This window comes from Penicillium cataractarum (genome assembly GCF_028827025.1).
Source record: "Penicillium cataractarum strain IBT 29864 chromosome Unknown utg000009l, whole genome shotgun sequence".
Lineage (NCBI taxonomy): Eukaryota > Fungi > Ascomycota > Eurotiomycetes > Eurotiales > Aspergillaceae > Penicillium > Penicillium cataractarum.
In genome coordinates, this window is record NW_026622745.1 from 1,530,463 (window position 1) to 1,557,818 (window position 27,356).

Below are 27,356 nucleotides of genomic sequence, written 5' to 3' on the forward strand. Positions count from 1 at the left end.
ATCATATTCAAACTTCACACCTCACTAGTAGTGGCTACTAGGTAAAATGCTAGTATAACGGGCTTCTTATGGAGGAATTTAGACCGTAAGGTAGATATCCAAGACATTCATAGGTACGATAGGGACGTAAATTCTGCATTAAGACCTCCAGGTGAGTAGTAGTAATAGATGACTACAATAAATAATATCGCTTGTACCGAACGATAGACGCTAGGTAAAGTCGGCCATACTTTTTTAGCTGTTCCGGTCTTACGCAAGAAAAAGTATTTATAGCCAACAGTACAGATAGTTTATACATGCCTGGGCAGGATGAAGAGGATCTCTATGATATTTAGGGGTTACCAGGTCCAGGGTTGTATATGGAGATCTTGAAGAAGAGAGAAGAACCCCCAAAAGAACAAAGAGGTCAAAAGAGAAAAGTGACACGAAAATGATGGAAGGTTCGATTTTACATGGAATTCCCCGCTATTGAATAATAAACTATTCAAGTATTCACAATATTTCATTGTCTTTGGACATTCTAGATTATTTGAATTCTTGGGTTCTGGGTGACCCTTTGTTCTGTTTCAGTCAAACGCGGAGTTCGCGATGCCTTTGTTTGGGCCCTTCACTTCTTTAACTGGCAACATCCAAAAGAAAAACATTCTCCCTTGATCTCTCTCCCACCTCTTCACTTCTCGTGTTCCCCTCCTTCTATTTTTCCCCTCTCGACAACTTGCCTTACCCTCATCCATCCATCAATATGCAGCGTGCCGTGATGAAGCGACAGAAGAAGCGCAAGGACAAGCCCGTCCCGCTCCCTGATCTGGCTCTGGTACGTCTGAATACACAAGAGATGTCTGTGACGGTGTTATTGGAGAGCTCAACTTCCCTGCTTCTCTCACTTCTGCCTTCCCCTCCCCGAGATTCTCACTCCCACTTCCCCAGAAGCACCCCCGCCAAATCCGCGACAGTGACCCAGTATACCATCCACATCGCTAATCAAGAACTCTAGGAATATCCCGAGGACCAGGGCCACAGGGAGTCACGCCATTCTCCTGAGCATCTGGACACTGATGAAGGCAACGGCCCATCTGCCAACGGTGCTGCGGCTCGAACATTCCCAGCCGAGCAGTACAGCCACGGCTACGTCAGGATTGAAGAAATCGAAGCCTACGATGGCCGTTGGGTCTTTGTCTCATGCCCCGAATCCACCGGCAAATGCCCACACTGTATGAACCACGTCTACCACATCGGATGCCTGATAGTCTCCATCTCCGGCGCACTCTCAACCACCGGCCCCCAACCACGCTCCTCAATCGGGATCTTCTTTGGCCGCCAGAACAAGAAGAACCTCTTCGCCGAGCTAGATGGTGAAAAACACACTGCGCAGACCGCCGAGCTTAAGGCTTGTCTGGAAGCTCTTACTCGCACCTTCGTCCTCCACACCAAGTGGCAGATGGAGCCGCCCAAGAACGAGGCGTGTCACCCGCTCAACACGCTCGTTATCAAGTCGGACTCGGAGTATGTGGTCAAGGGAGCGACGGAGTGGCTGCCCAAGTGGAAGGAAAATGGTTGGAAGAAGAGCAGCGGTCAGGCTGTTGCGAATGCGGACCTGTGGCGGATTATTGATTCGATGCTCAAGCAGCTGGAGTATGATATCAAGGTCCAGTTCTGGCTCGTTCCACGGGATATGAATCGGGTTGCGAGCGCGATGGCCAAGCAAGCACTCGGGGAGGCCTAAGCTGCGGGATATTCTCGCACCTTCGACAATCCTTCGGCTCTAGGATATTGGTCATGCGTTTATTACTTACTTGCTAGTTCTAGGCCTTGGGCGTGGGCGGCGTTCGTTCGGCTTTTTTTCGGGAAACATGGTTATTGAACGAAAGAACACGGATCAGCGGAACACTTTGGTCTTTTATTCTTACGAGAACCAACTGCAACGAAATGAAACTCGGGTTCTTCAAACCTTCAACCTAAAACCTATTTCCCCGGAAATAATAGACGACCGACCCCGGTCCCGACCGGGCGAAGTGTAGCCTGGTTTAGGGATACTATCAACCAATAGCATTCTCGGGAGCACCGCCGCATCGACGTCAAGATCAAGAATTAAAGTTAGTTATTCGTAGCCACGAAATGTACAGCAGATGACCATTTAGTTGATTTATATAAGAAGATGAAGATGTCAGCCCACTCACGTAGATTTCCTCTCTTCGTGTATCCAACCTGAAGATCATCACAGACTCTCAAGATGCAGAAGTCAACAACTTTGCGCGGTCCGCTGAGTGCGCGAGACGTCGAGTTAGCACGAATGCCATGCTATATACGATGCGAGTATTTAAACACTGGTACGCCACACTTGGCTTATATCACCACGATCGCTTTGCTCTCACGTGTACAAGTATGCTGATCACGCTTGTTTTAAACAGATATATCATTCCCCAGTGAATGTGATCTATGCTTCGATGATATGGAGGCTTCCTCCATGTTTCGCCAGCTACCATGCGGTCATATATTCCACAAACCATGCATAGATCAATGGATCCTTTCGCGCGATGCGAGCTGTCCTCTCTGTAGGAGGACCTTTTATGATCTGCGGGTTTCCAAGTTACCGCGGATTCGGCCGGAGAGTTGTGTGCGGATAAGCCACGATCATGTTAATAGTACTTGGCATATTCCGCGTTGGATTAAGAGGGGGATTCATTTTGGGTAGCTATCACCCATGTGGCATTTATATTAAGTGACTGCATTGCTATTTGGGGGAGTTTTGGGTCTATGGTACTTTTGTCGGTCCTTGAGCGTCATGGGAACCCGGGTTATCTTTACTAGACGAGTGAATATCATCTACTATTTAGTGACTTTCATCAACGAAGAGCTTGTGTCATATTGTTGATTTAAAGACCGTCTTTAGTAAAACACTCCCATGCATACTATCATTCAACGACAGTCAAATCCCTCGCTCGTCCATATCCACTATACCCAACCCCTCTCAGATTCCACCGAGAATGCTCCCGCTCCTGCGAATTAGACCCTACATCCGTAGCACAACTCAAAATCTCCCTCTGTACGCCGGGGCTTAATTTAACATTCGCAGTCCACAAAACCCAACACCACTTCATACTCTCATCCGAGCCCTCTAATTGCGCATCAACCCACGAATCCCCACCATCCCCTGATATCCGAACACGAACTACTGGTCCGTCTACGCCATGTGGGATGGCATACCCCTTTACTTCCACCGTACCGGTCGAAGATAACGTCACAGTCTCTCCATCTGCGGGAACTGCTATAGCAGAATTGATCGGTATCTCGTACATAGGTGGAGTACTTTGCCAGTATTTTTCTGCAGATTTGCTGTCCACTGCGTCTGGGGGCAGGGCTTTGTAATCGCGTTGCTGGTAGACGTTTGGGGACTCGTGGTCTTGAATTATGATACGATCGAGCCATTTTACCCATCGAACACCCACGATACCGGGGAGAACGACTCGAACGGGGGAGCCGTGGTTTCTTGTAAGTGGGGTATCATTTACCTATAGAGACTGTTAGTCTATATTATATCTAACAATAGTCATGTTGATAAAAGAAGAACAGGTATACTTCAAGTGCCAGAATAGCATCCCTCTCCACCGGCAAACACATCTCCAGCGGAACACTAGCTTCAAACCAGTCGTTATCTTGACATTTAACCTGATAAGAAGCAAATGCTACATGCAAACCGCTCTGTTGATCGGCAATATCCACACACAATCCAGCACGGAGAAGAACATCTCGAAGACGAGGTCCCTTCCATTTACAATTCATGATCGCCGCATCGCCCCAGTCAATTCCCTGGACTTCTTTTACAAGCGTGCGCATCGTGTGTCGCCTGTTACCGGCACATTCAAGTGCGCAGGTCACTTCGTGCTGGGCGAAGTCGGAACGTAGCTGGTTTATACTAAGTGATAGCGGGTTCGTAACCAGACCGTCCACGCGGATGGAGTGGGTTTCCGGGTTTATGTGGGGGATTGGGCCGTGGTTACGGTCGTAGCTTGTATCTTGGGGTGTGAGGAAGCTGTAGTTATAGATTAGGTGAAAGTCATTGATGGCATGACCAGGGATATATTGATCTTGGTATGACTATGCTGAGGCCTTGGACGTACTGATTAACCAGGGTCTTTGTTGGAGGCTCCCGGTTTAGAGGCTTTTGATCAGATTGTTCCATATTCTTCGTTGCCTTTGGAATGGCTTTGAGTAATTTCGACTTTAGCTGTAGTCTTCGATTATTCGTACTTTATATGTTCTACGGATGTCCATGATAGTTGCTCATCATAATGTCTGTGTTTCTGACGTCATCCGAGAGATAATAACCCGTGACAACAAGGGTTGTGAGGAATAGGTCCCTACCGCTAAAAGATAATAGTTATTGTTTACAGGATTATTTTCATTCTCTTCTGTCATTGCATACCTCCTAGATTGAAAATCTCTGGCCAACTAGTAAATCCGTACTGTTACCTTTGAGGCTTCATGCATCGGGTTTGACATCATCCTGATATGATGATTAATAAAACTTGGGACTACGTGCAAAATAATTTGCGGAAACTAAATCTTGCACTCCATGTCTTCACCCCAGATTACATTTTGCCGCGGGGGGCAAATCAAGAGTTTTAAGGTTTCGAGGATTGGTTGAGGCTGTACAGTATACATGCACGTGACTATACCCACTCTCTCAGGCAAATCCCCCACAGATCAACAGCCTGCCGTGCCACTTTGGATCTGCACGGTGACCATGTTTATTTCTTGCGACCTTATAGCAGGAGGTTCTAGATTTTACTCTCAAGGACAGTATCAGTTAACAAGCTTGAAAGTGACCCGACCGCCTCGGGTTGAGTCCCGAGCTCCCGATCCGAAGCTGACATAAGCAACCGAATCGGCTCGCAGTGGGGGAAAGGACGGGAGATGCAAATATTCAGTCGGATACTATTTACTCTACGAATTAATATTAAATATAGTAATAATCTGTAGATGATATTGATATTCTAAGTTTATTTGATATCATTATTTCAGTACATATTCTAGCATGTCTGCCCTGTGGTAACCACTTGACTCTCTCGGCAGAGCCCTTAACCGAGAATTCGTGCCGGGCCCGCTGGCAGGTCAACGACGGGAGTGGCCAACTCGCTGGACATCCGAAACCCGGGGTTGCTCCCGGCATTTCCCTTAAGATCCGCTTGCCGCGGAGGAGGTTTGGGGTTTTTTTGGTTGATTGAATTGCTTTTAATCTTTTTAGATCCCTTCTTTCTTCTTTCCCCATTCTCACGGTCATTGTCTACATACACCACGAGTCCAGGACACTCGACAGCATCGCAATTGACAATCGCGACTAGTCACCGAGAATCCACCGAGTACACTACTAGCTAGCTCGGCGATATCTACAAATTTCACCGAATCCTCTCCAAATCACTTCACAATCATGGCCTCGCCTATTCCCCGCGGTATCAAGCAGGTGCTCCAGAAGACGCCCAACGACATTGTCATTCTGTCCTCCCTGCGAACTCCCGTCACGCGCGCTAAGAAGGGCGGCTTCAAGGATGCCTACCCCGAAGAGCTGCTCTCCCATGTGCTCCGCGCTACCTTGAAGGCCAACCCCAACCTCGACCCTGCTCTGATCGACGATGTCACCATCGGCTCCGTGCTGCAGGAGCTCGGTGGCGCCAAGGCCGGCCGTATGGCCCAGATCCACGCCGGTTTCCCTCACTCCGTGCCCTTCAACACCATCAACCGCCAGTGCTCCTCCGGTCTGGCCGCTATCACCGCTGTTTCCTACGGCATCCGCGCCGGCGCCATCAACGTCGGTGTCGGTGGTGGTATGGAGTCGATGACTCGCAACTACGGCTCCCGCGCTATCCCTACCGTCCTCTGGCCCGAGCTGAAGGATTCCCACTCCAAGGATGCCCGCGACTGCATCATGCCCATGGGTATTACCTCTGAGAACGTCGCTTCGCGCTACGGCATCTCCCGCGCTGACCAGGACGCTTTCGCCGCTGAGTCGCACCACAAGGCCTCCGCCGCCCAGAAGGCTGGCCGCTTCGACAGCGAGATCGTCCCCGTCACGACCAAGTCCTACTCCGCCGAGAACCCCGACGCTGCCCCCGAGGAGATCACCGTCACCCAGGACGACGGTATCCGCCACAACATCTCCGTCGAGAAGATGGCCTCTCTCAAGCCCGCCTTCGCCGCCGACGGTGCTAGCACCGCCGGTAACAGCTCCCAGGTCAGCGACGGTGCCGCCGCCGCTCTGCTGATGCGCCGTTCCACCGCCGAGGAGCTCGGTCTGTCCGGCTCTATCAAGGGTCGCTGGGTCGCTACCGCCATTGCCGGCTGTGCCCCCGATGAGATGGGTGTTGGTCCCGCCGTTGCTATCCCCAAGTTGCTCGAGACCACTGGCCTGAGCGTCGCCGATGTCGGTGTCTGGGAGATCAACGAGGCCTTCGCCTCCCAGGCTCTGTACAGCATCCGCAAGTGTGGAATTGACCCGGCTAAGGTTAACCCCAACGGTGGTGCTATTGCTATCGGTCACCCTCTCGGTGCTACCGGTGCCCGTCAGCTCGCTGATCTGCTCCCCGAGCTGGAGCGTAGCGGCCAGGATATCGGTGTTGTCAGCATGTGCATTGGTACTGGCATGGGTATGGCCGGTATGTTTGTTCGCGAGTAAAAAAAAAGCCTTGTTCTGGTGCTGGGGTTCTGTTCTATATTCCACTTTTATGTTATAGTATGATATGAGCGATGCATGTATATACATTCCGCATACAATGATTGTTTTCAGCTTCTTGATCTTCTTCCTTCGACTGTGTCTGCTGTCGTATTTAATACATCTCCACCCATCCTTGGGCCTCGAGACTACCTAGATCCTCGGGGTAATCTCCATCAATCCACTAGCACAGAAAGCGAATCACACATCCTTCGACGGATTGGTTGCAAAGATGACCGTAATATCTGCATACAACCTGCCGGTCCTAGGGGCAGCAATTTTCGCCAGGCTCGAGTCCGCCTTCAAGATCTCTACCATGGTCAATTTGTCTATTCTAGCCGCGGGATGCCTTTGAAAGTGAGTGCGAGCGCGATCATCTGAAGATGATCGATATCTCATGATCAGCTTATTCTCAGCTCGCTATCGTCTCATTGCTAATACGCTATTACCTCACTATGAAGCATACATAATTTCACCTCGGTTTCCTTTTACTGAGGCTTTCCTCCTTCCTATTGAACTTACTATATCCCATGCCATTCCCTGCATACGAAGCAAATCTATACCTTGCCTCACTACTAGTTCGTTTGACTACTTTCCCCCTTCTCCTATGTTATTAATCTCATTTATTCACTAACTTGCACTCTCTCTACTACTATTTTCACTCCTTGTTACGGAAAAGGTCCAGGAAGCGAAAGATGATCTCATTACTACCTAGTTGCAGCTAAGAAAAGGACTCTGCTAAGTCATCCGGCCCCGGTCCTACCTAGGTAACACCTGGTGTCCTCGACTGGGTCAGGTTCGTGCGTGGTGCTGCCAGTCTCGTGGGCTCGCCCCTCTTCCGTCGTGTCCCAGATGCAGCTGCCGCCGCAGTGCTGGTGGGCGTGGCTGGTGCGGAGGTCGCTCTCGAGGCATCGGATGGGGCGGCGTCAAGATGTTTCAACTGCTTCGGTGGCTGTGGTGACTGCCGCTGCGAACCATGCGTCGATGTCAGCGTCTATCCCTACGCAGCTTGGCGTTTTCGTTACGTTATTACAATAGGAGATTACGCGACCCCGGGCTCTACACTAGAGAGGTAACGTTCTTTCCTTTACTTTCCACTCTCCTTCCTCCACTCATACTGACCATCACCAGAAAGATTTTGGACAGGACTGTCCAAACTCTGTCCACCAATGGAATTTCCGGCTCCCGCCAGATCTCGGGGCTGGTATTCGTGCCCAACCTGGCAACAGAGGATCCTTGCAGCGAAATCACTGCACAATTTGTCCCCAAAAGTGTCACTCGTCACAAGGACGACTTGACCTTCGGGTATCCGCGATTGGGATCGCCCCATGGAGGTCTGTGGATTGCACCAACTCGTTATTGTCTGCCTCGCGGGAGGCAAAGGCAGATGGAATGATTTTCTACCAGCTATCTATTGACGAGTCCGGGATCGCATCTTCGGACTACTATTCCTTGCTTGAGTTGTGCTAGTAAGGAAATTCCTGGCCAACAAGCTGCTCGCTGAGTACCCAGAGCTTCTCAGCTTCGAGGGCGTTCGTTGCCCATGGTTTGACAATGTCTACCATTGGATCTGCGATATGCGAGTCGATCAGATACGCCCCATTATTTGCTGCGGATTTAAGTTAGCGTTATGAAGTCTCGGTAACACCAACAATATGACATACCTTTGAGAGAAGAATCAAATGAAGCATAGACATGGGTCGCAGTACCTCGATCAATAGTCTTAAGAGTAAAGCCTTGATCATCCCAGCCTTCTTTCTCGCCTAGTTGTCGGTAGACAGATACTGTATAGAGTGAGTAATAACCCTGTAGCGTGCACAGAGTAACAACTTACAAAGACTCTCCATGTCAACATTCCAATCCAGATGCAAACTAAGATTCGTCATGATCGCACCGGGATGCAACGAGTATGCTTGCAAGCCATACTTGACTCCGAGTTTCTTCGCCAATGACAGCGCCATCAACATATTCGCCGTCTTGGATTGACCATAGCCAACCCATTTATTGTAGGTTTTGCCTCCCTATGAAAACAAATCAGCATGAGATGTTGTAACTAATGATATTGCTACTTCTAGCACGGCGTACATCAAAGTTGTAATCATAGAATCGAATAGGACTCAATCTGTGCCCGTCACTAGTAACGATGACCACCCGGGGACTTGTCGACTTGAGAACCTTCTTCATAATCAGATTCGTGAAAAGAAATGGGCCCAGGTGATTCGTAGCAAAATGTGACTCGAATCCATCCACCGAAAGTTGATACTCCACCGCCATGATGCCGGCGTTGTTGACTAGTACATCGATGGAGGGGACGTCTTCCCAGCCGTTAACTTGATCTGCAGCTTTGCGTACACTTTCCAACGAGCTCAGGTCAATTTCCAAAGTTTTGATGATAGTTTCCGAGCTTTCGGCATGTATTTCTCTAGCGCATTGTTCGAGCTTGCTGGCGCTGCGGCCTGCAAGTATCAGGCAAGCTGGTTTAGCTTTTGCGATGGATTGAACATAGAAGCCGCCTAGTGACCCTGGAGAGACACCTGTAACGAGGATGGTTTTTTCTTTGATGAAAGGTGCATAGTCGGGGACTAGCTCGGTGGCTGTTGTATTTGTGTCGTATGGCATCGTTGGAGGTGTAAATACCGCTGAATAATGAAATTGTGTGTGGAAATCAAGAGTAAGACTATTAGGTACTAGAGGAGAGAGCTGCCTTTTATAGGGTTGGAATAACTCCTTGCTCGGATAAATATAGCTTCTGTGTCATAGTAAATGTCCTCACCCTTGCTTGAATACATGCCGTATTCACCGTCTTGATAAGTGGGGGCCGCGAAGCTGTTCGGGACCTCCGAAACTGTTCGCAGTGTGTCTGATGACGACCATGTCCGGAGTTAAAATCTAATAGCCGTTGAGGTCTGTCATCAAGATTATCGCTACTAGTTTGGATACGTTTTTGTTCTCGGTAGGATCTTTTGTACGTGTTTTGCTGAGTTTATAGATTAATCGAGGCAGTTGAATATACGAATGAAGACTTCCGCTCGAATCGATCTAGTGGAACAGGTGAACTGCGTTAGGTACATACAGTCTCAAAATTGGATTTGAAGTGAGTATTCAAGGGAATGAATGGTCCTCGAAAGGACAGCAAGCTATCATTGTTTCCCATATTGTTTTTCTCTTTCACGAGCCTTTTTCTAGTCCGAGCTCATGGATGCACCAGAGAGAATCTCTCGGCCATTGCGCCTTAGCATGTGTCACTGCAATTACCAGACACTAATGGAAAGTAGCTACAGACTAAATATTATTTCAACAGACCTACTTATTGTGGAAGCCATAAATCAAGGAAGGTAGTAGTCACGGGCGTTTCTACTGGCCAGAGCTCACGTGACCGATATCCAAAGATTTGTCTCGCTGCGCAAAAGTTGCGGGAGACTCGAAGACTCAACAGCACGCAAACCACCAAAATGCGACCCGCCATGCGTCTGCCCCTTCGGGAGGCATTGTATGTTTGCTCCAACTGCAGACAGGAAGTCGCACCACGAGGCATTTCCCCCTCGCCCGCCAATTCCGCCGCTACGCATCCTCCGATTCCCCGTCCTTCCTCGAGCGCACCCGCAGCAAGCTCTGGAGCACAGAGAAGCCGCCTGGTCCGGCTGACCCATATACCGGCGAGTCACAACTTGCGCGTGGTGTTGAGCCTGAGCAGGGATTGGCCAAGGGTGAGACCGACAAATCAGAAGTTCTGGCAACGGAGGATTACGTGCAAGCAGAGAGCTGGGATGGGCTTCAGGCCATCGGTTATCTCCAGAAGGACAAATGGATTCAGGAGGGTACACGCAAGGTTGATAAATATGCTCCGTACGTTTCTTCCTGATGCGGGACTCGAATTTACAGGAATCAATTCCTGTCGGCGGCCGCGATCCCCTGATCAGATCCGAGGATTCAATTCTAACCCATTGACATCTGTAGTTACGGCGCCGATGTGAGGTCTCGATCCGTCCATTACGCTCTTCACCAGACCACCGTGGAACTATGCTTGATGAGCATGCTGGGCAAGCCTCTGACTAGCATTTGCGATGTTCCTCGCCACAACCCCCAAATCCTGCAGATGCTCGACTCTTGCTACATCGATGGATCGAGCCCCCAGCAGTGGAACAGTGCTCTTCGATTCTCGAGCCAACAGAACATGGAGGCCCTCCTCTTCGTTTTCAACCAGATCGGTGGAGAGTCCACAGTCAAGGTCGAGCCCTCGGAAACCCTGGTTACCGACAAGTCTAGCAAGGAGGATACACACCGCGAACTGTCGCTCACCGACCCGGAAGTCAAGTTTGCCGTACGTCTCGGTTCTCTCAAAGCCATGAAAGTCTTCTGCTAACTTCCCGCCCTCTATAGTTCATCAAGCGACTTTCCCAGCTTCTCGGTCGCCGCATCTCCGACAAGGCCATCACCGCATCCTGGACTGTTGGTGACATTCTCTCCGGAATGGCCGCCCAGTTGAAGGAAAAGCCTATTCAGGTTACCAAGGTCCTGAGCAAGAAGGCCGCTAACGGACACCTCCCGGCCAACATCAAATTCAGCCCCAAGCGTCTGACCAAGAGCCAGGTCGACGAGGACCACGGCCGGAAGAAGGCCATTGTCTCCGAGTTCTACCGCAGAGGGTTGAACATCCGTGGCGCGAGCAATGGTGGATTCCGATTTGAGAAATGATGATGCCGATGGGGAGATATAACTGCGTTATTGGCGATGATGATTGTTTCAGCCATGGGCGTCTTATTTGTGTAAAGATGTGGAGGAATGGAGCTGGGAAGTGGCTCTTTCGTGGCCCTTGATTTGGGTCACTTTGTTTTGATAGCAAGACATTTTTCGTGTATACTAGAAGCACTTTTTCAATTGCATTTGGATTTATCGTTCAGACCGTTGATTGGATTTGTCCAATTCTAACAAATCCTGAACAATGTATTGTGTGTGGACTGCTGGATTGTATGGTTAAGGAGAGTCCAAGGCTACGCCATGAATTCTGAATGTTAAGACAAAAGATGTTCGAATTGTACAGTGCTAGATGAGCATCCGTCGTGGCTATCATGAGGTGTCCTCCGAAAGGGTAAAAACGAATCAAGCTGCTCCATAAACTCCAAACGAAAACAGAGCGAAACCCCCAAGAACGAACTATCTCCTCGCCGAAGCAGGAATAGAGAATCCACGAGTCATAAAGTCCCTCTTTGCGCCATCCTTCTTATCCTTCGTGAACAAACTATCAAGATTCTCATTATGACCCATCATCTTGCGCTTCTTCTTTTTCTCGTTCTCCTCATTCAGCACACGCGCCGTGAGCGAGGCTGTCGCAGAGTTCTTAATACCATTGCCAGCTCCATTTGATTTTGACGCTGACGTGGAAGTGGCGACTGCGGCGGTACTGTTGGGCGCATCCGTCGAGCTTTCAGCATGCTTCTTGCGCTTCTTCGAGCCGGGGGCTTTCTTGAGAGAGTGGGTGAGGCCTTGCTCGGCGAGTTTGGCGCCGCGGGCCATAAGACGCTCTTTATCGGCCTCTTTCGTGGGGAGAATGGGGATAATATTGTCTTCGGTGTAGGACTCGTTGCACTGTAACCTTGTTAGATACCTCATAGTTGATAGATTCATTCTGGCAGACCAATCTACTCACCTGCAAGCATTTGTCCCCCTTTAGCTGTCGGATAGCCTCCTCGGCAAAGACATGGCCGCACGGCACAAGGTAGACAGATTTCACACTAGGACCCAACGGCTTCGCGGTAATCGGGCAGATCCAGCCCTCGCGGCGCTGGTGACGGTGCGCATTGGCGCGGTCGGAAGGATGCTCACTCAGTTCGGTGTCGATTTCAAAGTGAAGCTCGACAACATCCCGTAGACCTTTCACTCGTCCACATAGAACCTCCTCGCAATCGGACTTGGAGCTGATGCCCTCGCCATCGTCGCCGGGGAGTAAGAATTGTAGCACGGCGTCTTTATTGTATAAGTTTCCAACACTGTCTGAGACTACCGGGCGTGCTAGAGCCTTGTGTGAGAGCGGGCATGTCGTCCAGCTATGCTCTTGCTGTTCGCGCTGGGCTTCTTTGATTTGCGCTGTGGTGGGCTCGCGGGCGGCTTCGCGGACTAGCTCGCGGCGGGTTGGGATACTGGCGTTGAGAGCTTGAGTTAGTTCGACTGAAAAGAGTGAGAGAGTCAACTATGCAATGTCAGATCTTACCTTCCACCGTCATTACCCATATTGACTGCTTGATTGAAAGAAGTTGTCGCAGATGATCAGATTATTGCCACCACCTGCGATAGTTAAGTCGAAGATAAAGCGCTGACTCAGCGTCCGATTAGATCCCGCATATCAACAGCTGGCCGGAAGCTCTCCAGTCTCCACACTCCCCAGCTCAATGCCTCAATCATGAGACTTCCTCAGTCGCTTCTTCTGCTGGCAGTGGCCGGGTCTGGAGCCCGAGCTAGCAGCGATAAAACTGCTCGCCCCCGGGGTGTGGCCCCAGAATGTGAGTGACTATTGTTCCGGATGGTTATCTCCACCCCCGGACAACGAGGTGTCCACACCCAGCCGGACAATCAATGAGATAGTCCATAACTGGGTCTTACTTGCGATCGATAGTCCTTCATGTGCTAACTATGGAGTTTGAAAGTTGCCAAGTACTACCAGGACTCAGAGACGTTCACTTGTATCTCGAATCCCTCGGTTCAGATCCCCTTCTCCGCCGTCAACGATGACTTCTGCGATTGTCCCGACGGCAGTGACGAGCCCGGTACTTCAGCTTGTTCGCACCTCTCGCGCAACTCACCCCTAAGCGTTGCTGATCGACTTGGAAATAACGAGGGAGAAATTGTGGCTGCATTGCCCGGCTTCTACTGTAAAAACAAGGGCCACCGACCATCATTCGTGCCCTTCCAACGTGTTAACGATGGAATCTGTGATTACGAGCAGTGCTGTGACGGAAGTGACGAATGGGCTCGTGTGGGAGGAACCAAGTGCGAGGATCGCTGCAAGGAAATTGGAAAGCAGTGGCGGAAGCAGGAGGAGCAGCGCCAAAAGTCCATTACTGCTGCGCTGAAGAAGAAGAAGGCCCTTCTGGTTGATGCTGGGCGTCAACAACAGGAAATTGAGGACCATATTATCCGCCTGGAGGCCGAGGTCAAGGGTGCCGAGGTCAAGGTGGAGGCTCTCGAGGCCGAACTCAAGTCTGTCGAGGATGCGGAGCGCAAGGTTGTCCGGTCCAGCGGTAAGGGCAAGGGCAAGGTCAATGCTCTTGCCGGTATTGCAAAGGCTCGAGTTGATGAGCTGCGTGATGCGCTGCTGGAGGTTCGTCAGCAGAGAGACGAGACTCAATCGCGGTTGAAGGAGCTGGAGGATATCCTGTCCAAGTTCAAGATTGAGTATAACCCTAACTTCAACGATGAGGGTGTCAAGCGCGCTGTGCGCAGCTGGGAGGACTATGCCGCTCGTGAAGTGACCGAGGGTACCAATCAAGCGCGGGACCGTGATTTGGATGAGATTGCCAAGGCTGATGACGAGAGCTCTGGGATTAACTGGGAGCACTGGGAGAACGAAGAGGATGGCTGCAATGATGCCGACTTGGGTAAGCTTCGGTTACCTTTTTTTCTGGGGTCGACTCAACTAACAAAGAGTATAGTTTACAAGCTCGCAGCTTATCTTCCCCCGTCTCTTGTCGAGTTCATTGAAGACAAGGTTATTTCTTTGCGATCTTTCCTGGAGTCCAGCGGCATCCTTGCCAAACCCGACGGGGACTCACCATCGGAATCCAAGGCCGTGACCCAAGCGCGCGATGCTCTCAAGTCCCAGGAGGACACCCTGAGAGACCTAAAGAATAAGCTCCGCGACCAACGGGCCGATCTTGAGAAGCAATATGGACCCGCAGGCATTTTCCGTGCCCTTAAGGGTCAGTGCATCTCCAAGGACGCGGGCGAGTACACCTATGAGCACTGCTTCTTGGAAGATACCAAGCAGATTTCCAAGAAGGGCGGCTCCTCCACGTCCATGGGCAAGTTCACTCGTATCAGCTCTACGGTTGTCGAGGAGCTGAACGAGGCCGGCGAGATCGTCGCCATCGAGAAGATTGCGATTGAGTATGACCGTGGACAGCACTGCTGGAACGGACCCAACCGGTCTACCAAGGTCGTTTTGGAGTGCGGCGAGGAGAATGAGATCTTGAAGACGGCCGAGGATGAGAAGTGCGTCTATTCGATGCTTGTGACCACCCCAGCTGTTTGTCCTGGCGGCGAAGAGGATGGCAATGCTCCTCGCTCTAAGGATGAGCTGTAACGTTGTGAATCGGATATAAGGTGGCATCATGTCTAGGCCTACTGTTTTATTCCTGTTCAGTTTTCATATACTCCATTCTTGGAGTTTCTGTGCTTGTCAGCATACATCTAGAGTTTCTCTCCAATAAATTCAAGCGATCTGTTCTTCATCCAAGCCACCTCTGATGTAGATCGTAGATTGTAGCTCTCCACCGTGCCTCGCCACGGTGGGTTGGTTTCTGCAACCTAAAATCTACATACGTGTTGAGAAACATCACTGTATATCAAAAGACAATGAAAATTGTAATTCATATATACTCGCGTGGCAAAAAGCCCTAAAAGACACAGACATACACTCGGGCACAGCAATATCAAAAAAACTGAAACCCTACCCCATCCCCAAAACCCCAACATTCCCACCCATACAGTACAAACAGGCAGACATCTTGACAAACTAACACATACACTTCAGCCCCGAAGCTATCCTAATTCGACAGCAACGGGAGACCGGGCCGGGTATGTGTAGTCGCGTTGGAGGAGGGTGGCGGCGAAGGTGTATGAGCTGGCTTAGTGCTGGTAGAAACCGATCAGAAGGTTTCACAACGATCAAGGTATGAGTTGGAGATGGGGACACTTACACCGCAGGCGGTGCAGGAGCAGCCGTTGCAGTCGTTGCTGCAGGAGCAAGAAGAGCAGGAGCAGGGAGACATGGTGAGTTTGGGGTTGGGTTTGTTTAGACGGTGAAGAGGGGTTGTTTAAATGTTGTTTGTATTGCGAAGGGCTTGTTGACTTTGATCTATTCCGAGAAGACAGGGTGGAAAGGACTGCCTTTTATACTTCATCTTCCCACGAGCCTCCCCATCCATTTCCCCTCTTCTGCTTCCTGACGTATACATCGACATCCACCAATAACATTTCCGCTCTTTACTTTTTCCCTATGTAGTATATCTTGCCTCTGCTACGCCCTCTACACCCTATCAGAGCAAACGACACCCATCAGCATCGCGTGGTCGAGTCAAATGCACCTCAAGACCCATGCACCCTATACGCTCTGCCCCTCTCAGCTCCGACAATCTCCACTCCCTTTTCTCACGCGCTACCCGCCCCGACCACGAGGGCCGACTCTGACGCCCTGCCCAGTCAAACTGGGGTGTTTCTTTTTTGCTGTGGTTTCGGGCCAATAGACGAGGTCTCTAGGACGGGGCCCCTGGTAGGTGGGGATGATGGGGGTGGTGGTTGGCACTGGCAAGTTACGGACAGTACAGGTGCCTACTGCCTACAGGTAGTTATGCCCGTATATCCCGATCTGGTTTCTTGCGGATTTCGGACAAGACTGCGGCGCAGATCCAGTCCGTTGGCGATGCTCGGAGTTGGTAAGGTTTGGAATGATGTGGGCGTTTTTTTGGAAGGCCGGGGGTTTGGGCTTGTTTAGTTAGGGATGGGAGGGTGTTTCGCTTTACCCGATCGGAGAGAAGCGTCTAATTCTTTAGCTACAGTATGGCAGGGGAAGTATATCGGTAGTAGTAGCGTTGTAACTTGTTAGGCATACTCGTGGGGCGTGGGTCCGCTGCGTTGTTTACTACGGTAGCCTGGATGGAGCTTTACCCGGGCGAGATGTTGGGCATGTATTTTGACGCCCAGGTTGTTCTCGGGTCTTACAATTATGGAGCTGCCCGGGTTTCTTGGAACCTCGGGGGGGGGGGGTTTTTTTGAGGGGTTTACTGTAGAAAGTATCACGATGGGTGCACGAGTACGAGTAAAGAGTTGACTATGTAGACAAACAACATACCACCAATGACTACTTTGCACCCTACTTCGCCTCAAACATAGCCGATCTATACGTACTCCCAGTCAGACCACAACGACCAGAAACCACATTTCGGAAGCCCTGTGTCGATCTGCCTTCCGCACTGGAGTTTGCCAGATCCACTCTTTCGGAACGGGCCTGCATTACCTTATTACCTCATGGGTACAGTCATACATATGTGCTCCGTATTATACGCAGCCATGTACATAGCAGTACTGTAGACGTGAGTGATCTCCCCGAGCAGTGGGCGGAAAGGGATATTCCAGAAGGGCAACATTTTCGGCGCCAGGAGCGGTGCCGACTCAGTCGAGGCAGCCTATTAGGGTGCGGGTGTCTTGGCCCTCTTGGGGGGCAGAGTGAGGACCTTGGAGGAGGGGTGCTGTGAGGGCTTATTGGTAGGTTACTGGGTCCTGGATTTTGAGGTTGCATATTATTTTCCATTCGCCGGGGTGGAGTCGAAGAGCGGTATTTGGTTATGTTTGCATTTGTTGAGCGTTTTTGCTTGTTGGTCGAGTGTACAAGGCGAGTGACTCCTATATTGGAGGGATTATATCAATACAAAATCTAACCGGAGACTAGATATTATTGAGCGAGAATAGGAACGGGTGGGTATTATAAAATCAGATACTTGAGTGTACATAGGTGACAAGCCAGAAGGGTTTCAGTAGAATCTCCCGCTCATATTAGCAGAGATCTGATAAGACGAGCTTGAAGGATGACCGCGTTCACCGGGGACCTAAACGTAAAGCACAGGTACAAGATCGGGACTGGGCTTTACGGTCCACTCCTTAACACGGAATAGATCTCCAACCCGTTACTTCCAAGACCTACGGAGCATACTACTCCACGACTTTCTACAAGGCAGGACAGGGTTCCCAGATTTGGGTGGCCAAAGTGGATTCCAGGTGCAGGATAGCTCGAAGCTACCGGAGCATATCATACCCTGTCAGTGCCACGGACCTTCCCAATATGCACGCTGTATGATTATAATTGGTTGGAGGGTGATCAGATTCCACACTGCCTAGACTGTTAGTTCCGATGCGTTGTTTTCCTGGGTTAGTGGGGTTGTTCATCGCTTATGCAAGAAATATGGAAGACTGCCTCGGGCGGTCGTGGGAAAACCTGTAGAGTATGGAGGACAGGGAATATTTTGATGCTGGGGCATAGGCCAGGGATACTAGGAGGAATGTTCCAAGGCCCATCAACAGAAGACTATAATCAGGTAACCTGAAGGTGATCTTAGGTTCTCTCGAGTAGAAGCTACATTCGAAGGCAGTAGTTATCTTCATGTCACGAGGATTCATGCGACCTATCCAAGATTCATTACTATCTCGATTCCACAAAAGGTATAGCGATATAAAAGGGTACCAGAGTCTTTAGCCATTCTATAAGTAGTCATACTTCTCCTAATGTGTATTCAGACTTGTTTATGATTCAAAATTCTCCAGGAGCAGCCTTCCCACTTAGTTGCATCTATAGCCTGGTGATAAAAGTTCAACTATAGGACATTCGAAAGGAAAAAAGAAATGATGGTATACTCGACATTGTTTACTCACTGACTTCCCCACTAACTCGCAAGACCGAGGTTATCATTAACGCTATTATACCTTAGGATCAGTGATCATCTGGCCCTATACGCAACTATAGACCAGGATCGGCCTTATACAGATGCAACGCTGTCGTGGCAATCTCCGTTTTGACAATCGCTGCCAATCCCAACACCCTGTCCGTCATCTACTGCACTACGGTTAAGCTCGCGGCACCCCGAGTCCAAAGACCCAAGGATCGGGACCAAATGCCCACAAGGTACCCTAGACAAGAAGGATAAAAGTAATCAGAAACCACTGGTAGCCAGACTTGACCTCAGTCGATCAACTCAAGTTTGATTTTCTTTGAATTTCTACCTGTGAAACAAGAAAAGCAAGATAGCCACGGAAAAAACGGAAACCTCGGTATCGCATCGCACCCCAGTTCCGATCCAGCTGATCGTCACATCGTCCAACCCGCATATCCCCCGCGCTGCATCTCGATCAAAAAAGAAGAAATTCAGCTAAAGCGATTTGCCCGTTGGTACTATGAAAGTATCATTTGGGGGTTGGAAGGGGTTGATTTATTTCTGTATCCGGGGGACTTGGTTAGCCAAGGAGTCGATAACACGATGCGATAAGGCAAGGGAAGGGAGAAGGAAGATCACGTACGGGGCACTGGCAAGCGCCGGCAGGGCACTGGCACGAAGCACCGCAGCTGCAAGTGTGGTCGGGACCTGAGGTTACTTGGTCAGCATCAAAGGAAGGAGAGACTTGGGAAAATACGAGGGGAGGGGTTGGATTGAAACCCCGCCATGACCCCGCGATGAGCCACAGCCATAGGCCCGGGTTGGGGGGTAAGAGGGTGCAGGGTGCAGAGTCTCCAGGCAGATGCAGTAAGTCAGATGTTTGTGGTTCTACTTACCCATTTTGATTGAGAGTGGTTGTTAAAGAGCTGAAAAAGCTGAAGGCTTGGAGTGGTGGTAGTGGAGAGAGTTGTGGGAGGAAAGGGTGTGACGATGGTGGGGGAATAGGTTTTGGGCCCGACAGCTCTTATAGACGGCGGGCCGCCCGTGACTTCCCGGTCTTACTTATAGTCCTCTAGGTTGCTGGCCTTAACTAGGGGACCATAGAGCCATTTAGAGGGCCCATGTTGCAAACAACGAGCACATTTCTGCAATCTTTACCCCGCCTGAGCACATATCTGACGCACGATTGACTTACTAACAGAGCTTGTGTGACCACAGTCAACACAGTCAGGTCTGACTCTCTCTCTATGAAGGATAATTTTACCGTTCAATCAAAGAAGGATCCTTATTATCCAAGCTAATTGCCCATGGCTACCTCGATTACCTGTCTGTGTGGAGATATAGCAATATCCATCCAGCTGGACCCTGCCACCGACCATACTCAGCTCCAACTATGTCATTGCCACAGTTGTCGGGCAGTGACGGGCCTGCTCTGCTCATCTTATTATCTCCTGCAGGATAAGCCTCCTGCCCTGGATACTCTCCAGGAGTACCAGGAGTCCCCACACGTGAGCCGCTTCTTCTGTAGGACCTGCGGTGCGCATGTCTTTGCCCAGTCCAAGCCCACTGGACGATATCTGGTTGCCTCCGGGGTATTAGCAGATCAAGATACCCCAGCAGTGCACTCCATCCAGCACTGGAAGACTGGTGACACGGAAGACGGTGGACTAAGTGCATATCTCCCCGGATGGCCATCCACAGACATAAGCTGCAGACTGGAGGCGGAACCAGGACCTTCCGAATATTCTGAACAAGGAGAGTCTGATATACCACAGACGCCACAGGCATCCTCGGATAGTTTGCAGGAGCAGAACAACCTGCAGGCACGATGCCACTGTGGAGGCATTGACTTCTTCGTCACACCTCCAGATGCATCTTCCACTCAGGCTTGGTCCCAGTGGTCTGATCTCCTGATCCCCTTCAACTCGGGATATGCTGATCTAGACAATGCTGCGGATGTGAAATGGTTCCTGCGAAAGGGAAACACTAAATATCTGGCTGGAACCTGTGCCTGTGCTTCCTGCCGACTGCACAGTGGCTTTCCCATTCAGGTATGGGCCTTTATCCCCAAGTCCAACCTCTTCAATGCAGATGGGTCCCCTCTCACATTTGGCCATGGCACGATGAAACAATATAAGAGTTCACCGGGGGTTTATCGGGAATTCTGTGATCGATGTGGTGCCACGGTTTTCTGGCATAATGACGGACGACCAAGCGTGATTGATGTAAGTGCAGGATTGATTCGAGGGAAGAATGCCCGATCGGAAGAGTTGTTGGACTGGGCTACTGGGCGTGTGAGTTTTGCCGAATTGGCTGTACAGAAAGATTTAGTGAAGCTGCTGGAAGAAGGCCTGCAACAGTATGCAAAGCAGCATCACAAAGATTAGCCATATATAGTTAAACAGCCAATCAGAGTGCAGTATTGTCTTGTCCGCCTTTGCGTGGTGTAGATTCTGCCGGGACACTTTCTTTTTTTCGTTCTGGGAAACTTCAACCCAATCGACTTATCGACTTGCTCCTTCCTCGTGCTGGGCTTCGGCGCTCTTGTTTTGAGTCTATTATTAGGCGTGATTGCCATATCTACGATATATAAACACCATATCCCTGCTCCTCTCTTGAGTCCTCAAGTCCTTTACCTTATTTGCGCTTGTCGCGTCCCCGACATCTCACCATCGACTGTGCGCGTTCGGCAATGCCTCCTCCATTTCAGTTTCGAGGGAATGGCCCTCCAAGAGGCCCTCGTGGCCAACACTCCAAACCAGAGTTTACATTCCGCCCCCCACCACGTCCGACATCAGAGCGACCCTTGTTAAGAGGCATGAGGGAGGCTACCCCGGAGCTGCTGTTCCCTGAAACGGGACCCAAGCCGGCTCCGAAGTTCGCTTCGCTTGACGCTCTCAGTGACAGTGAAGAGGCAGAAATGGACCTCTCCGACGATGAAGAGTCTGACTCCGAGGCGCGTCCGCGGAAAAAGCGCGTTGTTTCCCTGGACGGCAACGTCGACTTTGCTCAGCCCATACTAGCTGCTATCCCCGCGCCCGCACCTCCTCCGCCAAAGTGGTCCAACCCCGATCCATACACTGCACTTCCCCCTCCAGACGAGAGTCAGCACAAGCGCGTCGACGTGGTGAAATTGATCCGTAAGGCAAGACTGGCCGCCGTGCAGCCAAAGGCCAATGACGCGGTGGTTGACAACTTGGACTTTATCTCGCTCGGCGCAATCGGTGACAATACTGTCAAACCAGAGAACGAGCCGCCCAAGAACGCACCCAAGGGACCGAAGGGAATGGAAATCAAGGAATCTGCTGCTGCATCTCGCAAGCGTACTCGAGATGACCAGCCGAAGCCGTTGACTACAAAGACTGGAAAACCGTTGCGACGGTTCAAGATGGACGCATCAATTCTCGATGATTGGATGCCTCTGAAGGATCAACACCCCACACCCTGGAGTGGCTCAGTGACGTCTATGAATATCGCGACCAGGTAAGCTCTCACCCCCGCCTGCAGCTCATAGTCATCGTGCTTACACCTGCCCAGGTTCCACAATGAAATCCTTTCTTTCTACAACTGGGTCAAACCCCATCACTTCGAGCAGATTGTCCGCCAAGATATTGTGGATCGACTGGAACGTGCTTTCCAGAAGCGTTACTCTGGCGTTCAAATCCATGCATTCGGATCCTTTGCATCTGGGTTGTATCTTCCCACCGCCGATATCGATCTCGTCCTTCTCTCCACCTCATTCATGAAGACAGGTATCCGGGCATTCGGTGAGAGAAAAGGTCAGATTTATGCGTTTGCTGGCTTTGTCAAGACCTCGGGCCTTGCTGTGGATGGTACCGTTGAGGCCATTGCAGGCGCGCGAGTGCCCATCCTTAAATGGGTTGATAGGTTGACTGGCCTGCGTGTCGATTTGTCGTTTGACAATGACAGCGGTTTGCTCGCGAACAAAACTTTCCAACAGTGGAAGCAACAGTACCCTGCGATGCCCGTCATTGTTTCGGTCATCAAGCAGTTTTTGCTTCTCCGAGGCTTGAATGAAGTTCCCACCGGTGGTCTCGGTGGATTCTCGATCACTTGTATCGTGACAAGCCTTCTTCAGCACATGCCCAGAAGCCAGGAGCGCAACATTGGGAGTCTCCTGCTGGACTTCTTCCACTTTTACGGCAAGGTTTTCAATTTTGAGAAGACTGGCATTCGTATGAATCCTCCAGGGTTCTACAACAAGGTAAGCGTGCTTTCGTGACGCAAGTTCATTTGGACAGCCCCGCTCATATTACTTCTACAGGTCTTCGAGAACAGGGAACGACTGTCGATTGAAGATCCGAATAATTCTGCCAACGATATCTCCGGCGGTACTAAAGAGATTGAGTTGATCTTCAGAGCCTTCCGCCACGCCTATTGGAACCTCAAGGACCGGATCGATTGGATGAATGACAACGGCAACCGAGATGGCAGTATTCTAGGAGCCGTCATTGCGGCCAATTACGACGAGTACATTGAGCAGCGAGAACAGCTCCGCTATGTCTTCGATACGGCGCCCCAGTTTGCGAAGCATCGACAGCCCCCTCCTCCGCCGCCTCCTCTTCCCGTTGGCGAGTCCCCACCACCGCCTCCTCCCAGCGGGCCTCGGAGCATGCGATCTGCGCCAGGCAAGCGAGCCTAAACACGAAGCGTTGCACCGGCGTGCCGGAGTCTTTCATGACCTCGATGAGTTCTCTTCCATCTGTGCTCTTTTCAATCTCGGTTATGCGTTCGATACCCCCTCTTAGTTTTTCGATGGATTCAGGAGATGGAGGAAGCATTTACATTGGTTGGTGTTGGCGGGCGGTTTCTTCTTTGTGGCCTTGACGTTTCCACGTCTAGGTCTGCTTTCATTGTTTGTCCCCTCGTTCAGCGATGGGACTTGAGTACCCCTTACTCCCCAAGGGGTGTTTTTTTATTACTTACATCTAGGGTATGAGTAGCGTCGCCATGAATTCGGATCCCGAGTTGGTTAACGATGTCACGCCAACATTTGTTGCCGCGTGGTCAAATCTGCCTGCTGGAAATGAAGACCTGACGACTTTGATATCACGAGCCGAATCTATCTGTCCCTTCTCGAGGAGACGTTGATAAGGTATTTACTGTTCTTTGTTTTAGTGACCCAAAATGGAACTGGCCCAGCTATGGGACCGTCTCCCGGCTGGCTTTAAATGCAGCTTCTTTGCTCTCCCCGTCCCCTTTCCCTTTCCTCCTTTCTCATCAAGAGAGTGCTATATGCGATTTCTTGGAGAGGACCTGGAGGTTTAAGGTTGCGAGATGGTGGGCGAGGCAAGTGCGACTGGGAGTTTATTAGAACGATAGAACGGTAAAGTAATAGGTTTGCACTAACTTGATACAAGGAAGGAAACGCCAATCCAGGCGGGCTATCGTCATGAACGCATTTATTATGTACTGGAAATTCCATAACTCGAAGGATAACTCTATGTATATACCTCTTGCCCAGTGAAATACCCATTAAGGCCACCCGCCAAGAAAATCGTCTATAACCTTATCACCACCTACCACCCTACTCCAACCGTGCGTCCGCATCCAGCGGCGGCGTCAACATTGCCTCATCCTGAACGGATTCTGCAGGAGAAGCCGGCGCCATCTTGCCTGCTACCTCTTCATCCTCGAGGATCCTCAGAGCGGTGACGTGTTCGTCAGATAGACTATTCTGGAAGTCTACCGGCGGACTGGCCCAGACGTAATCCACCCACTGCGCACCAAGCACGTCGCGGACTTCCTTGGCGAGTTGCAGGATTTTCGCGCGCCGGGTATGAGACCATGCGCGATCTGTGATGAGGCCTTCGGAGGGTGTGAGGATGTTAGGCGCATGTGTCGCGGACGAGGCAACAGCGCCGTCGGTCTTTTCAGTAGGCGTGGAGATACCAGCCGAGTCGAACTGATTCTCGACATCGACATTGAAATCGAATTCAGATGCATCGTCGTCTTCGTTCCAACTCTCCAGTCCATCCAGGATACTGTGCCACACGCGCAACGTCTCGTCCAATTCCGCGATATTACTAACTCCCATCACACTCACGCCAAGTCTCCGACCAATACCGATATTAGCCACGGACAAAAAGCCCGGATCTGCGTCCGCGGACCGAGCAAGCGGTGCGCCGAGGGCGCCTGCCTTCGCGCCAGCGCGTAGCCATGATTCCAGCGCGAAGCGGATCGCGACGACTTCGAGTTTCTCGCCGTTTTGCGCGGTGCATTCTGCCGCGGCGTGGATAGCGGTGCGCAATTCGTTCGGTGCCGGGTGGAAGTCGCCCATTGAGCCGATAGGGACTCCGTCTTTACGGAGGAGACCCATGCCGAGTGGGGAGGCGTTGGGGACGACGTCTACGCCTGCGGCGAGGAGGCGCGGGAGAGCTAGCGAGCGCAGCCTGGTATTCTGCAATGTGTAGTTTGCGTAGGACATGACGATGTCCAATGGCTCGCCCGTCTCGCGGAGGATCATTTCCGCCAGAGAGCTTAGCACGTCGACTGGGTATCCCGAGATACCGACGTACCGCAGGGTCCCCTCTTCATCGCGCAGACGGCGCAATTCCTGCACCGCGATCAGGACTTCCTCCGGCGACACGAATTCCACGTCGTGGCAGTATACGACATCGAGATAACTCGTGTGCAGACGGTGCAGACTGCGGCGCACGCTGTGTCTGATCCAGGTGGGCGAGTAATCGAACGAGGCGCCTGCGATGCGACCGACTTTCGTCAGGAGTCTGTAGGAGTCGCGGGGGAAATTGGTTTGCACGAAGTCCGTGGCTAGGGCGCGGCCGAGGAGTTCTTCGGCGGGGCCGTAGTAGGGGGATGTATCGAAGGCGCGGACGCCGCGGGAGAGTGCACGGTGGACTAGTTCGGTTGTTGGGAGGGCGAAGGGGTCTGCGTTGTATTGCGAGTTGAATGTTGCTGTGCCCATTATCAGCGGGGGCAGGTCCGCGGATAGCGGGGTGGAGGGCCGCATGGTTTTTTTGCGTTCGGGGAAGTGGGGGAGGGTATCTGTGTGGTATCGGATGGTAAGTTGTGAGGGAGAGATTGGGAAAAGGCGAGGAAGAGGGTTGATTCTTGAGGGAAATTAAGATCAATTCATCGTGGCGGCGCGGTGGTGGATAAGCAAGTTTTCTTATCCCCGAGATCGAATGGAGATCGGAATCGAGAGGTTATCCCGGGCTCCGCTCCGGATGGCGCCATGGCGGCAACCGATGGTACCCCGTGGGCAGATGAGCCTATCCTAGACATTTCCGGGTGGATGGAGATCGGATGGAGATCGGATGGTTGATGATGGATGAGATCTTGCATTGTCGCATCTTAAGATATGTTCCTGGAAGTCAATGCTAATGTTGGTGAACCGGCGGTGGCAAAAAAAAAGCAAGTCATTGCTTGGCAGGACGGACTGCAGGGACATGTTACAGTCTGGTAGATGCAGAGGAACAGAAGTAAATCAGTCATTCGAACATGTGCAAGTATACAGCTATAGTACATGATTTTCCTTTCCGGGTCCAAGTCAGAGTGGAGAAGGGGGAGAGATAATGGAAACAAGACTCGCAGATGGTATACACAGAGAGACCAAAAAGGTCGTAAGGGAAGGCGAGGAGTCGCACGAGGACTCCCCGTGCCAAAGAGAAAAATGACCCTGGAGGATCAACGAGAAATCCTCCACTCTAATGGAATAAGACCTCTTTCCCGCAAGAACCCAAAATAACGCCATGCTATGCCAAATCAAAAAGGACGAGAGGAATCCGGGGAGGAGGTGGCGGTGGTGGTGTTTGACGTAAAGATTCCGATCGATCGCAACACGCAGAGATTGTCTGAGGCGCAAGGGGGAGACAAGCGTGTGCGTAGAAGAGGCAGATCAGATCAAAGTTGTCCGCAACTTCGATTGTCCGCCACTTCACCGGTCCTTGTAGACCTTGGGATTCCAACCCTCGCGCAACTCCTTCTCCGAAGCAGCCTTGCGCTCCGCCTCGCGAACTTCCATCTCTATGCGCTCTCGTGCTCGCAGAATCTTACTCTGCAAGTAGAAACTGCCGCCCTTCTGGGGGTCGTTCAGGTCAAACAGCTTCTTGAACCGCTCCATAACATGCTCGAGGCTGGTTTCGCCGCCGGCCGGGGGCTTGACGTTGAGGATCTTGCAGGCCTCGTCGAGGGTCAGACCCGAAGAGGTGAAAGCACCACCTCCATTCTTCTTCTGCGCAGCATATTTGCCAGAGGCCTGGGCTTGCTTGTAGGCTTCGGCGAAGGCGCGGCCGAAGACCCGGGCTCCGGTGACGACGACTTGGGTGACGATGCGGTGAGCCTGGGGAGAGGATGGAAATTAGGTTTGTTTTTTTTTTATTTTCAGAGAAGAATGCGCAGAGGGAGAGAATTGAAGGTCGGAGGGGATCTTACCATGTCGACGGGGGGTTGTGGAGGTGTCCAAAGGCGATGATCACAAGGAGGTGGAAAGAGGAAGAAAGGGAAAATTTCGGCGGCGCGTTTTAGCGTCGGGAGTCGGGAAGCTGCAAGTATGCAGTTCTATGCCGAACCCGCAATGCAAGGCATTTCCGGGGTTGACTGGAACTGGATTTCTGTCTATTTTGTATTAATCTAGAAGAAGATAGGTTAGAATAGTCTATTCATATTTTCCTAAGAACCGTTCGAGTTGATCCGCTAGAATGTGGGTGTGTTTGTATGTCTTGACTATAGCTGGCTTATAGGGAGTATAGAACAAGGATATTTAGAGGCCACTTAACGTTGCAAAAATATAGTAGAAATGTATTTTCTATCGTCCTTTAAACAGAGAGATCAAATAGCAACATTCAACTACTAAAAGAAAAGAGTACATCCCCTTCTACTCGGCATCACACCCACGCCTAGGTACTTTCACGGAGAGTCACATGTCCTCCCCCGATCATCCCCGCAGATCATCTTTTGAACCGAGACGAACCTCTCATCAGCTCGCTTAAGGGTCCAGCTATTTATATGAAATGCCCACCCACCAGCCTCAT

The 27,356-nt window shown here is 51.0% G+C and overlaps 12 protein-coding genes across 12 annotated transcripts; 7 read left to right on the top strand and 5 right to left on the bottom strand.

The window, feature by feature from the left end:
• Nucleotides 1–742: 742 nt before the first annotated feature.
• On the top strand, nucleotides 743–1,723 carry N7496_011151 (uncharacterized protein; the record flags this gene model as incomplete). Its single annotated transcript, XM_056704064.1, has 2 exons — nucleotides 743–814; nucleotides 995–1,723. The coding sequence occupies 2 exons, from the start codon at nucleotides 743–745 to the stop codon at nucleotides 1,721–1,723; spliced, it is 801 nt and encodes a 266-aa protein (XP_056550024.1).
• A 1,189-nt stretch (nucleotides 1,724–2,912) lies between these two features.
• N7496_011152 (putative sulfite oxidase) lies at nucleotides 2,913–4,180 on the bottom strand (the record flags this gene model as incomplete). Its single annotated transcript, XM_056704065.1, has 3 exons — nucleotides 2,913–3,509; nucleotides 3,577–4,030; nucleotides 4,119–4,180. The coding sequence occupies 3 exons, from the start codon at nucleotides 4,178–4,180 to the stop codon at nucleotides 2,913–2,915; spliced, it is 1,113 nt and encodes a 370-aa protein (XP_056550025.1).
• Nucleotides 4,181–5,428: 1,248 nt separating this feature from the next.
• Nucleotides 5,429–6,670, top strand: N7496_011153 (thiolase family protein; the record flags this gene model as incomplete). The annotated part of the gene is made up of 1 exon (XM_056704066.1): nucleotides 5,429–6,670. The coding sequence occupies one exon, from the start codon at nucleotides 5,429–5,431 to the stop codon at nucleotides 6,668–6,670; it is 1,242 nt and encodes a 413-aa protein (XP_056550026.1).
• A 381-nt stretch (nucleotides 6,671–7,051) lies between these two features.
• Nucleotides 7,052–8,102, top strand: N7496_011154 (uncharacterized protein; the record flags this gene model as incomplete). The annotated part of the gene is made up of 3 exons (XM_056704067.1): nucleotides 7,052–7,063; nucleotides 7,474–7,778; nucleotides 7,838–8,102. The coding sequence occupies 3 exons, from the start codon at nucleotides 7,052–7,054 to the stop codon at nucleotides 8,100–8,102; spliced, it is 582 nt and encodes a 193-aa protein (XP_056550027.1).
• Nucleotides 8,103–8,172: 70 nt separating this feature from the next.
• On the bottom strand, nucleotides 8,173–9,325 carry N7496_011155 (uncharacterized protein; the record flags this gene model as incomplete). The annotated part of the gene is made up of 4 exons (XM_056704068.1): nucleotides 8,173–8,315; nucleotides 8,371–8,490; nucleotides 8,541–8,727; nucleotides 8,792–9,325. The coding sequence occupies 4 exons, from the start codon at nucleotides 9,323–9,325 to the stop codon at nucleotides 8,173–8,175; spliced, it is 984 nt and encodes a 327-aa protein (XP_056550028.1).
• Nucleotides 9,326–10,158: 833 nt separating this feature from the next.
• On the top strand, nucleotides 10,159–11,401 carry N7496_011156 (mitochondrial 54S ribosomal mL50 protein; the record flags this gene model as incomplete). The annotated part of the gene is made up of 4 exons (XM_056704069.1): nucleotides 10,159–10,196; nucleotides 10,226–10,552; nucleotides 10,664–11,027; nucleotides 11,087–11,401. The coding sequence occupies 4 exons, from the start codon at nucleotides 10,159–10,161 to the stop codon at nucleotides 11,399–11,401; spliced, it is 1,044 nt and encodes a 347-aa protein (XP_056550029.1).
• A 459-nt stretch (nucleotides 11,402–11,860) lies between these two features.
• Nucleotides 11,861–12,934, bottom strand: N7496_011157 (replication termination factor 2; the record flags this gene model as incomplete). The annotated part of the gene is made up of 3 exons (XM_056704070.1): nucleotides 11,861–12,292; nucleotides 12,354–12,843; nucleotides 12,915–12,934. The coding sequence occupies 3 exons, from the start codon at nucleotides 12,932–12,934 to the stop codon at nucleotides 11,861–11,863; spliced, it is 942 nt and encodes a 313-aa protein (XP_056550030.1).
• Nucleotides 12,935–13,103: 169 nt separating this feature from the next.
• On the top strand, nucleotides 13,104–15,002 carry N7496_011158 (uncharacterized protein; the record flags this gene model as incomplete). The annotated part of the gene is made up of 3 exons (XM_056704071.1): nucleotides 13,104–13,203; nucleotides 13,348–14,298; nucleotides 14,353–15,002. The coding sequence occupies 3 exons, from the start codon at nucleotides 13,104–13,106 to the stop codon at nucleotides 15,000–15,002; spliced, it is 1,701 nt and encodes a 566-aa protein (XP_056550031.1).
• Nucleotides 15,003–19,649: 4,647 nt separating this feature from the next.
• Nucleotides 19,650–20,729, top strand: N7496_011159 (GFA family protein; the record flags this gene model as incomplete). The annotated part of the gene is made up of 1 exon (XM_056704072.1): nucleotides 19,650–20,729. One exon carries the CDS (start codon nucleotides 19,650–19,652, stop codon nucleotides 20,727–20,729), a length of 1,080 nt encoding a protein of 359 aa, XP_056550032.1.
• A 305-nt stretch (nucleotides 20,730–21,034) lies between these two features.
• Nucleotides 21,035–23,005, top strand: N7496_011160 (putative topoisomerase family protein TRF4; the record flags this gene model as incomplete). Its single annotated transcript, XM_056704073.1, has 3 exons — nucleotides 21,035–21,825; nucleotides 21,880–22,567; nucleotides 22,628–23,005. The coding sequence occupies 3 exons, from the start codon at nucleotides 21,035–21,037 to the stop codon at nucleotides 23,003–23,005; spliced, it is 1,857 nt and encodes a 618-aa protein (XP_056550033.1).
• Nucleotides 23,006–23,890: 885 nt separating this feature from the next.
• On the bottom strand, nucleotides 23,891–25,333 carry N7496_011161 (D-arabinose 1-dehydrogenase (NAD(P)(+)) ARA2; the record flags this gene model as incomplete). The annotated part of the gene is made up of 1 exon (XM_056704074.1): nucleotides 23,891–25,333. One exon carries the CDS (start codon nucleotides 25,331–25,333, stop codon nucleotides 23,891–23,893), a length of 1,443 nt encoding a protein of 480 aa, XP_056550034.1.
• Nucleotides 25,334–26,260: 927 nt separating this feature from the next.
• Nucleotides 26,261–26,760, bottom strand: N7496_011162 (import motor complex subunit PAM16; the record flags this gene model as incomplete). The annotated part of the gene is made up of 2 exons (XM_056704075.1): nucleotides 26,261–26,665; nucleotides 26,758–26,760. The coding sequence occupies 2 exons, from the start codon at nucleotides 26,758–26,760 to the stop codon at nucleotides 26,261–26,263; spliced, it is 408 nt and encodes a 135-aa protein (XP_056550035.1).
• Between the last annotated feature and the right edge of the window lie 596 nt (nucleotides 26,761–27,356).